Here is a 12,106-nt window from a genome sequence, read left to right on the forward strand (position 1 = left end):
TAATGAGATCAGCTGGTAATCTGCTTCCGGAGTCCTACTGGCTTCTCTTTCCTCATTCTACATTCCAGGAATTTAAAAAATTTACCAAGGGCTAAGGTAAGGCCATGCTCTCCAAAATAAAGAGAGCTTGAATATTTTTGCAATTGCGGTATGTTAATGGTATATTGGTACATAGGGGAGCAGGATTTTATTAAAGAAAAAAAAAGTGAACTTAGCCTTTAACCCAGATGAATCTTACAATGTATTTGCATTGCCACACACTACAACGAGAGAGAGAGATACACATACACCCCTTTAAGTAGATGGTAAAATAAATATTATTCAGATACCTTGTGATCATTCTCAGATTCACGAAATATCAACTTGTCTATCATATTGTTGTCAGGCGAGTGGACAGTTTGCATTGTCGTTTTCGCACAAAGTGTCTAAGGGAACAAAAAACATTAGAAATAATTAGTTTTAACGGGCATTAAGAAAAATCAATGCGATGCTGCAAAACAAAGACAAAGACAAAAACAAAAAAACCAAAACAAACAAAACAAAAAGTAAATCCTCAGCATTCCACAAAATCCAATATTCTAAACCAGTGGTCTCCAAACTGCGACGGATATGGCTCCTTTCTCCCTTGCTTACCTTTATCCGGAACATTTCATCCCACTGGTACAAACACTATTCCTCCCACTGACAACCAAGATTGGGGCACTATTCCTTCCTTTCACTGACACAAACAATGGGGGCACTATTCCTCTTACTGATACCAACAGGGCAATATTCCTTGTACTGGCACCAAGAACGGGGCACTATTCCCTCTCACTGACAAACGGAGCAGTTTTCCTCCAACACCAATGATGGGGCACCATTTCTCCCACTGACACCAATGATGGGGCACTATTCCTCCCACTGACACCAATGATGGGGCACTATTCTTCCCACTGACACCAATGATAGGGCACTACGTCTCCCACTGACACCAATGATAGGGCACTACGTCTCCCACTGACACCAATGATGGGACACTATTCTTCCCACTGACACAAATGATAGGGCACTATTCTTCCCACTGACACCAATGATAGGGCACTATTCTTCCCACTGACACCAATGATAGGGCACTATTCTTCCCACTGACACCAATGATAGGGCACTATTCTTCCCACTGACACCAATGATGGGGCACTATTCTTCCCACTGACACCAATGATAGGGCACTATTCTTCCCACTGACACCAATGATGGGGCACTATGTCTCCCACTGACACCAATGATGGGGCACTATGTCTCCCACTGACACCAATGATGGGGCACTATTCTTCCCACTGACACCAATGATGGGGCACTATTCTTCCCACTGACACCAATGATAGGGCACTATTCTTCCCACTGACACCAATGATGGGGCACTATTCTTCCCACTGACACCAATGATAGGGCACTATTCTTCCCACTGACACCAATGATAGGGCACTATTCTTCCCACTGACACCAATGATAGGGCACTATGTCTCCCACTGACACCAATGATGGGGCACTATTCCTCCCAGTAGCACCAAGAATGGGGCACTATTCCTCTCACTGGCACTAACAACGGGGCAATACGCCTCCTACTGACATCAATGATGGGTCACCATTTCTCCCAATGACACCAACAATGAATGGTGTGCTATTCCTCTCCCTTATACCAAAGGCTGGCTACATTCCGGCCCCCCCTAAAGTTTAAAAGCCAGTAAACTGACCCTTTGCTCAGAAAGTTTGGAGACCCCTGCTCTAAACCAAATAAAGATAAGGTTCTCTATGTATGCATTTACATAAATCCTATTGTGCAAAAAAAAAAAAAAAAAGTAATATAATATCAAAACTGTATCTCATGAATTCATAATAGAAATATCAAAGCACTGCGCAAATTGTGATCATATAGCAAAATCTTTGTAAATGAAAAACAAGGGTCCATAAACAAAGTTAAAAAAGTATTGTGATATTGACTGCCGTGCAATGACAAAATTATCTGTATTTTTTTTACAATGTTGAACTATAGTGCACAACCTCTACGTCCATGCTGCCGCAGAATCCCCTGCTCTGCAGTGCACTCACCAGGTTTGTCGACCTGAATAAGGTGGTCTACAACTGTCTTTTTTGCTGTGTCAGCCAAATTTTGTCTACTCCTCTCCTTCCACTCTACTTCACCTGGTTATACAGTCCCTTGCATGTCATATCACCCAGCTCCAGAATCAGGTAATAGATATCATAAAACCCCACAATAGTGATACCAACAATAATTAAAGTATACGCTTACATGCTTACAGAAAAAGTGCCTGCTACAGCATGGGAAATATTGCTTCCCTGTATAGCTCAGAATTCTACTCTATAACCCGCTTCCTTACTGATCCTGGGTGTGTGCTCAATTTGGCGAACGTGATGATGCGGATGTGAAGCCCTGCTCCTGGAAGCATAGAAGCACTGTAGTTCAACACTTTTTAAGCTGGAAGATATTGTCGTTGCGCAGGAAGAGTCAGGCTTCATGTACACGAGCGGCTCCTAAATTCGAGTTTAGGAGCTTTTAGCATTTTTTTTGCCAGAGCTCCTAAACTCAACTCCATAAAAATCTGTGTGTCCATATGTGTACATATAGGCTTTTAGCAGAGTTCAGGAGATGCCAGGTTTAGGTGAGGTTAAACCTCCCTCTCCTGAACGCGGAAGAATTGTGTTCAGGATAGGAACATTTTAACCACTGACCGTGGGAAAACGCGGCAAAAAATGCGGTTTTGACGCAATTTGCATTTTCCCGCGGCTGGTGGTCAGGGTAGGCTCGTGTACATGGAGCCTTAATATCTCAGTAGTTTTTTGACTTTGTTTATGGACACCTGTTTTTCACTATTCATTTTTCTGTTTGATATATGATCACAATTGCATAGTGCTTTATGATATTTTTATCATGAGATACATAAGTTTTGATGTAATGACATTCCGTTTTTGCACACTAGGATTTAGGTAAATGTTTATGTTTAGTTAGAACATTTTATGTTTATAAGGCTCAGAGTATTGGATTTTGTTGAACATTGAGGATGTACTGCAATCCCTTTCTTAAATATTCTTTAACTATTTTCTCTTTCAGAAGGGATGCTAATATATTTACAATGAAGCTAAAATAAAAAATGTAATGCATCTGTAAAGCGGGTGATAGCCCGCTCTCAGCTGACTCTGGGTCACAGCATAGCAAAAGTAAATACATTCCTGAGACTCACAAGAGAAGTATAACCAAAAAAGCTTTGGCTGTACTTCTTGTTAAAGGTACAGATTGTGCTACATTCTTATACCAACTAGCAGCATGGAAGTAAAATATCCTATTCACTTTAGCTCCAATTGTAATGTGGACACATATTAGTTTATCTAATCATTACCATTCTTGGGACCAGAATCCCTTTATGGTAAAGAAGACTAACCAGAGAAAAATAAATCTAACATTATTCCAACAAACTAATAACAGGAAAAAATGTTTTTTTGTATGCTGTGATTTTTGTAATGTAGATGATACAATATACAACCAAAAAGACGTAACAGACAAAACAACACTAGCCGAACTAACTGGCACTAATCCAAAGCTAATGGTTTAACAGTTGAGCTGTATTAAGTGGTAATTAATATGTTTTGCAGAATAAATTATCTGTGTAGACAAATGACTGGATAATACTGTGTAACAACAGTGCGCAGAATACTTGGTGGGCGTGTTTAAGTATTGTTGATGTATTCCAAACCATCTCCTCATTCAGTAAACAAAATCAGTGTCAAACTTCGAGATGACCATTCTTTTTAACCATCTGTGCCTGCCCGCACTTCCTAATGCCGAGATCCAAAACTGAGCTTTTCCCAAGAGCTTTCCTCTGGGATACCGGGCATTGAAATTCAAAGCACAGATTAGCTAATCGGGTCAAGCCCCCAAAAAAGGGGGCTTTTGGACTTAGGTGTCACAAATCAGTCTGGTTGCCTTTAAACAGCACACCAGATTAGAACAAGCATTAGGACAAACCAGAGGGGTAAACCGGACACTTTCTAAAGCTGGTTTCTAAAGCTCGAACAAATCGCTCCATCTTTCACTCATTTAAACTTTCCAAATGAGGGTCAATATGCTCTCCTAGCATCCAAATGCTAATGCGCTTAAGTGTGCTTAAGCAGCTTTGCAGAGTGAAAAGACCAAAAAAGGCCTTGGAAGCCACAAGGGAAAACTCATGGCACAGCCACTAGGCATTGTACCCATCCCAGAATGGTGACAATTCAACAAATTCATGATTTCCTTCCATTAAAAACTTTTGCTTCAGATTTTTTTTCATTTTTAACTTTACCAGTTTTTCTCAGAAGAAAAATGAAGGAAAAATATACCTCGGTAAAATTTTAACTATAGGAATGAAAGCACACAACAGAAAATGTTATTGCACCAAACAAAATCAGTACAATTAAACCGTGTGGGTCATTTCATACACAATTGGGTGACTCATTCTTTTGAACTGCTACAGTCGCAAGCACTGAAGCAGAACATTTTCAAGGGCATAAGCCCCTTTTATCAAAAAACGTTTTAATGAAATCTGATTAATATCAATAGTTATGCAGCAGAACAATATAAGATAATACCTTCTATATAAAGTTGGATTCAGTCGCTCCATTCTGGAATATATTAAACCCCAGAGTAACTGCCAATCCTATACTTAACAAAACAACAGAGCTAAATTTCAGCTGAATGCATGTGAAGATATGGTTGTTCCCCACTGTTCAGCAAAAATATCCCAACATGTACATTTACAATTTTGTGTAAGATAGGCAAAAAGTGGAGCTCATCACAGATCACAAGTTAACGATTACCGATATAGATAACATACTTGATGGAGAAATATAACTTTATTTTTTGTAATATTATTATTAGATTGTAAGCTCTATGAGCAGGGCCCTCCAATTCCTTCTGTATCGAACTGTATTGTAATTGTACTGTCCCCCTTATATTGTAAAGCACTGCGTAAACTGTTGGCGCTATATAAATCCTGTATAATAATAATATTCTAAAAGTAAAAGAGGGTAGCATAAAACTACTGCCATATTTTACACTACTGTTGATAAACGAACGCATCAATATCTGGTTTGATGGATTTAATAGCGATTCTCAATGAATTATCAAAGTGCTCGTTAGATATTTTGGTTCTAAGTTTGCCCTTTCGTGTGCTTCATCCTTGAAAATAGTTGGTCACAAACACAGGTGCTGCTGAAAACTGATGACATGAATAAGGTGTGACTGTGATTTCATTAGAAAGATAAATCTTAAAGTCCAGTAGAGACACTCTCAAATTGTTCTTAGGCCACATGTGATAGCTAAGTGTAAATGCAGTTAAAAAACAAAAACATTTTAAAGAACGTTTATGATGTTGTGTTGGGTCGCATTCATAGCCATCTTGGGCTGCAGGTTGGACACCCCTGCTCTAGGGTAAAAAGGTTGAGAAAGGCTACTTTAAATAAAAGATTTCTTTAAATTCTTTTTTTAGATAACAGTTCTGGAGATAGTCAGCAACACCAGCTTTAAAGCAGAGCTCCAGGCTCCCCCCTGCTGACTTTTAATTTAAGGATGCTTACCTGTCAAGGGATCCAGCAATGTGCTCACCTGAGTCGATTCTTCAATGGGCTTTTGGTGCAGGGGCCAGTATCATACATAAGGGAAACCGGAAGTGAAGCCTTGTGGTCTTGCGCGAAGCATGCTGCGCTTTGTGAACTATCCTGCAGTCTTCTGGGACCTGTGAGGTGTTGTGACAATCTGACTCAGAAGTGGGAGCAGGTGCCCGCTCCCCCCCCCAAAAAAAAAGTGCCAAATGTGCTAGTGGGGGATATTAAGAAGCTTATTTCATGGATCTACCAGCCATAAAGGAACCTCCTTCTAGCGGCAAAATCATCTGGATGATATTTGTGCGTAAACTGGCTACATTATGTAGGTCTAGTGCAATTTCACCAACAGAAAAGGAGTTAAGAGTGTTGTAGATGTTTTCATGTTTGTAACAGTCAGTCAGCTTTTCTTACATATATGATGGGATGCATAGTATGACAATTCAGAGCATCCGGTCCTGAACTGCATTTTAGCTACTTTCCCTTTCAAGATAAGAATTTATTAACTGGTTGTTCTTTCTGATTTATTTCAAGAGGTAATAGGCGACGTGAGTAAAAATTTTACTAAAAATATGCATTTTCTTTTCTAGCACAAAAGTTCAGTCTGAGAACATGACTGGGGTTTAGAGTAAAGATACACAGCCGTTCGCTAGACATGGCCACACGAGTTGTCTGCTGGTAGCACAGATAACTGAATAAAGGAATTAACAGGGACAAGAAGGCAATAGAAATGCAGAAAGCCTGAAGAAGAAACACTTGAGAACTCAAAAACCCAGATCTGATCAAAGAATCCAGTAATGAGATCAGACTTTTGCTCTACTTGTAAATTAATCACACAATTGAGATCTTAAGAGTCTGGGAAAATGGTTTCCTATACAATCGAAAGAAGAACAGAAGGAGTAAAAAACGCTAATGAATAAAAAGTCTGTTTAGGAAGCCAAGGTTACATTTGCTGTTTTGGTGTTATATTGGAGCAGGAGACATACTCAACTAAAAAAAAATAAAGCATAGCAGGCAACTCCTTGCTTTATTCATAAATAGTTTTCCTCGGTGACAAGCTGTATGTACTAATATAGCAAACAGAATCTGGTTTCTTACGAAAAACTGAATTAAAAGAGGACCAAAAGAGCTTGTCTGCCTTCCTGCTTTCCGACAGCATAACGACTAAGGGCCAGTTCACAAAAGAATGTGGTGAGGGAAAGGCGCGTTCCCTGTGCGTTTCCTGCACTGTGTTCAAAATACACTGCCTTTGTGATCTGCTGCAGGTGCAAATACATTGTTAATTGCACCCCAAACACAGTATGTTTGTGAGCACCAGATTGCTCTGCAGTACCGTATGATTTGGTGCAGTCCACTTTTCAAAAATGCATGTAATGATATGTGAGAAGAGAAAATTAAGAAACAAGATCTGATTGCAAGTAATATTCGGATCAATGCATTCCTGAAAATTATTGGAAACTTTTTTTTTTTTAAAGAGAAAATTATGTAGATGCGCCAGCTTAATTAACATGGTGATAAACAATGTGATCAATGTGTTTTCCAATCATGGTAAAATTTCTATGGGTGACCTTTAATAGTTAAATTTAATTTACAAAATCCACATGGTACTACATTTGATATGTGCTAATTAGATATCCTCTGATAATAAAAAGAGCAAACTTAAAAAGAGAAAATGTTTTTAGGTGGTAAAATGTTCTCCTTTAAAGAGGCAGAACCTGTGTAAATGAAATAAAGGCATGAAATAGAAATTATCACTCGTGTATTAGTTTCTGGGATAGTGCTGACCAATTTATTAGGGGCAGATATATTACAAATGGCTCAAGAAAACTTTGATTCTATAGGAGATAGAATACAAGTTATTCTATTGTGAGCTCTACATTTTCTTATTCGAAACATCTGTTATTTAATGTAGAACCAGTTAAACATAAGACTAAGAGAAGGTGCTGTTATACCACAACTTCCACAATACTTAAAGTATTTCTAAAGGTAAAAATGTTTACCTTAGTGCTTTCCTTACATTAAGGTAAAACACTTCCCACCACTTTTACCCTAGGCTCCTGCTGCTGTCAGTCAAATCCTATAAAGGAGGCAGTGGGAAGCAAGGCCAAGCCATGCAGTGCGTGTCCATGGATGCACACAGCCCAAGAGGGGAGCGAGGCCACACAGGTGCCCACATAGCACACAGCTTGCTGAGGGGGCACCCGCAGGAAAGAGGAAAAGATCAATGATAGTGGACCAGAAAAAGTAAAATATGCCACAGCAATATGTTTGCATAATGTGGTGGTTTAGTACCATTCGTAGATAGATGGTGGGCAACTATGTATACACATATACAGTGCTCAGCATAAAATGAGAACACCCCTTTTGAAAAGTAAGATTTTAATCAATATGTCAATGAACAAGAACAATTTCCAAAATTTGGACAAAGTGTTATAGAACATTTGTTTAGCTCATTACATGAAAGTAAGGGTAATAATAGAACTTAGATTACAAAATATTCAGTTTTTCTCAAATTAGTTGATGCAAAAATGAAAACACCCCACAATAAAAACTACGACATCTAGTATTTTGTATGACCTCCTTGATTTGTAAGGACAGCACCAAGTCTTCTAGGCACAGAATGAACAAGTTGGTGACATAGTGCAACATTATCTTTTTCCATACTTCAAGAACGACCTCTATTAGAGCCTGGAAGCTGGATGGAGAGTGATGCTCAACTTGTCTCTTCAGAATTGTTCGATTGGGTTTAGATCAGGAGACACACTTGGCCACTGAATCACTTTTATCTTGTTCTTCTTCAGAGATGCAACAGTGGCCTTACATGTGTGTTTTGGATCATTGTCATTTTGCAAAAGTGCACGACGACCAAGAGCACAAAGTGATGATAGAATCTTCTCTTTCAACACAAAGCAGTACATCTGTGAATTCATGATACCATCAAAGAAATGCAGCTCCCTGACACCAGCAGAACTCATGCAGCCCCACAGAAGGACACTGCCACCACCATGTTTCATTGTAGACACCATCCATTTTTCTTTGTACTCCTCTCCTTTGCAATGCCATACAGTTTTGAAGCCATCAGTTCCAAAAACATGTATCTTGGTCTCATCACTCCAGAGTACAGAGTCCTAGTAGTCTTCTTTTTCAGCATGAGCCCTGGCAAATTCTAGATGGGTTTTTTTGTGCATGGGCTTTAGGAGAGGCTTCCTTTGTAGAGGACACCCATGCATGCCATTCCTCTGCAGTGTATGCCGTATTGTGTCATGGGAAACAATCACTCCAGTTTGGCTTTCTACTTCTTTAGCTAACTACAGTGAACTTGCATGGCAATTTTCTTCAACCTTTCTCATCAGCAGATGCTCCTGTCGAGGTGTTAACTTCCGTGGATGGCCTGGATGTCTCAGTGAGATGGTTGCAGTTCCATCTTTGTTAAATTTATGTTTCACGTTTGCTACAGTATTCTGACTGATAAGTAAAGCTGATCTTCTTGTAGCCTTACCTTTCTTGTGTAAAGAAATTATTTTCTTTCTTAGGCCTTGATCATTTCTCTTCCATGTGGTGCAATTCTTGACAGCATGTAATGGGAAGGGGTTTTCTTTGCTAAGTAACACCCTTTTATAATCAACTGTCTGCTGGACACCTGTTTAACAAGAATTCAACTACAGATGAGGCTAATTATTCATTAATTAGTCATCTAAAATTTAGCTTTGTTCCTAAGACTTTCATTGGGGTGTATTAATTTTTCATTAACTTGAATTAATTTGTTAGGAAAAATACTTTGTGTGTGCAAATTAACAAATCTTGTTTGCAATCAATGGCTCGCATTTGTGGGAGTATTTTGCAATACAGTTTGCCATAGAAAATGTTGATTCTGAAAGGAAAGGTTTTCTGACAAATCTGTTGGGGTGTACTGAGCACTGTATATATATATATATATATATATATATATATATATATATATATATATATATATATACACATACACACACTATATTGTCAAAAGCATTGGGACACCCCTCCAAATCATTGGATTCAGGTGTTCCAATCACCTCCATGGCCACAGGTGTCAAATCAAGCACCTAGGCATGCAGACTGCTTCTACAAACATTTGTGAAAGAATGGGTCGCTCTAGAGCTCAGTGAATTCAAGCGTGGTAACGTGATAGGTTACCACCTGTGCAATAAAATCCATCTGTGAAATTTCCTTGCCACTAAATATTCCACAGTGAACTGTTAGTGGTATTATAACAAAGTCGAAGCAACTGGGAACAACAGCAGCTCAGCCACGGAAAATGACAGAGCAGGGTCAACAACAGCTGAAGTGCACAGTGTGCAGAAGTCGCCAAGTGTCTGCAGAATCAATAGCTAAAGACCTCCAAACATTGCGTGGCCTTCAGATTAGCACAACAGTGTGTAGAGAGGTTCATGGAATGGGTTTCCATGGCTGAGCAGCTGCATCCAAGTCTTACATCACCAAGTGCAATGCAAAGCGTCGGATGCAGTGATATAAAGCACGCCGCCATTGGACTCTAGAGCAGTGGAGATGTGTTTTCTGGAGTGAAGAATCACGCTTCTCTGTCTGGCAATCCGATCGACGTGTCTGGGATTGGCAGTTGCCAGGAGAACAGTACTTCCCTGACTGCACTGTGCCAAGTGTAAAGTTTGGTGGAGGGGAGATTATGGTGTGGGATTGTTTTTCAGGGGCTGGGCTTGAATCCTTAATTCCAGTAAAGGGAACCAAGACATTTTGGACAATTTCATGCTCCTAACTTTGTGGGAACAGTTTGGGGATGGCCCCTTACAGTGCACAAAGCAAGGTCCATAAGGACATGGATGAGCAAGTTTGGGGTGGAAGAACTTGACTGGCCTGCACAGAGTCCTGAGCCCAACCCAAAAGAACACCTTTGGGATAAATTAGAGTGGAGACTGTGAGCCAGGCCTTCTCATCCGACATCAGTGCCTTACATCACAAATGCGCTTCTGTAATAATGGTCAAACATTCCCACAGACACACTGCTAAACCTTGTGGACAGCTTTCTCAGAAGAGTTGAAGCTGTTACACCTGCAAAGGGTGGGCCAACTGAATAATGAACCCTATGGACCAAGACTGGGATGCCTTTAAAGTTCATGTGTGTGTAAAGACAGGCATCCCGATACATTTGGCAATATAGTGTATATATACATATAGAGTCAGTTTGGCACTTCATGGTCCTGGTCCTCTCCATCCCTCCCTAGATTCTGTACCACACACTTTCATCTGCATATGCATTGGTTTTTTAGATTACTTCTGAGCAAATGTTGGTTTTTCATTTGTTATTTTTGTTTAGATATGGAAACCTATACACTATATTACTTATTTTTGTAAATTATCTTAATGATCTTTCCTTTATAAATAGCACCTCCTGAAGAAGCTTTCCTATTAAACGTACTGAGATGTGCTCCCCACCCCTCATCAACATAGCATGTAAAATCTCTATGATGTAAAATAAAGGGGGGGTGAGAGTATACATGAGATGTATGTTCCGTATAGAATATGGAGTGAGTTTGTGTGTGTGCGTATGTGTGTGTAAGGTGTAATCTGCCAGGGAGGTTACAGTAGACAATGTGGGAAGAACTGACAGAAGCTGGGGCAAACATTGGAGCAAGAGGTGCAATACAAGAGTGTGAGAAGTGGTTACCACTGTTGAGAAACCAACGTGTAGTGGGGCCAAGGACGCTAATGATAAAAAAATGTATTTACCAGGATGTGGGCTTTACTGAGCGAGCAATGGGGTTTATTTACTAAAGTGGAGAATGCAAAATCTGGTGCAGCTGTGCATGGTAGTCAATCAGCTAATAGCTTCAGCTTGTTCAATTAAGCTTTGACAGTAAAATCTGGAACCTGAGGTTTCTATGCAGAGCTGCAACAGATTTTGCACTCTCCAGTTTTAGTAAATCAACCCCAATATATGCAGAGGGCTTCTAGAGAAAAAATATCAAAAGAGGTCAAATCTCAGAGGAGGAGCATGTCCATTCTTGTTACATTAATTCCTGGTGAGCAGCTGGCCAAGGGCTGATCACGCAGATGTAAGGTGATGGAAACAAAGTTTCAATCCCTTTCAATAATACGCAGGATAGCAAGGATAATAAAAACTATAATGCCTACTAGAGGGGGCTCATACACATAAGTAACAATTAGGCATATGAATTTGCCGTTGACCAACGCCTACTATAGCTGTGCAACTGCTCATAGCATATGAGGCCAACCAGGGCTTGACAAGTTTGCTTTGAATCTAGGAGCCAGTTATAGTTAAAATCCATTTTTTTTTTTTTTTTTTTTTTAGTGTGGCGTGGGTTGTCACCTGGCAAAACCGCACCACATTTTAGGTGCCATTGACAATAATAGCACCCGAACCTTTGTTTTGTGATCACAGCGATACTGCCTTATCCCAAAATGCTCAGGTGTGAATGGAGCCACCCTGGTTCCCACATATGTG

At 39.8% G+C, this 12,106-nt stretch overlaps 1 protein-coding gene across 2 annotated transcripts in view; it reads right to left on the minus strand.

The window, feature by feature from the left end:
• The window catches only part of INPP5A (inositol polyphosphate-5-phosphatase A), a 569,268-nt gene that overhangs the window by 98,816 nt on the left and 458,346 nt on the right, over window positions 1-12,106 (minus strand). For both annotated transcript variants that reach the window (XM_089669171.1, XM_089669173.1), the window contains exon 10: window positions 330-425. In XM_089669171.1, the coding sequence (XP_089525297.1) occupies window positions 330-425 (96 nt within the window). The remainder of the gene's footprint in view (window positions 1-329; window positions 426-12,106) is intronic.

This window comes from Staurois parvus, unplaced genomic scaffold (genome assembly GCF_062004578.1).
Source record: "Staurois parvus isolate SC_StPar_1 unplaced genomic scaffold, SC_StPar_1.0 ptg000009l, whole genome shotgun sequence".
Taxonomy (NCBI): Eukaryota; Metazoa; Chordata; class Amphibia; order Anura; family Ranidae; genus Staurois; species Staurois parvus.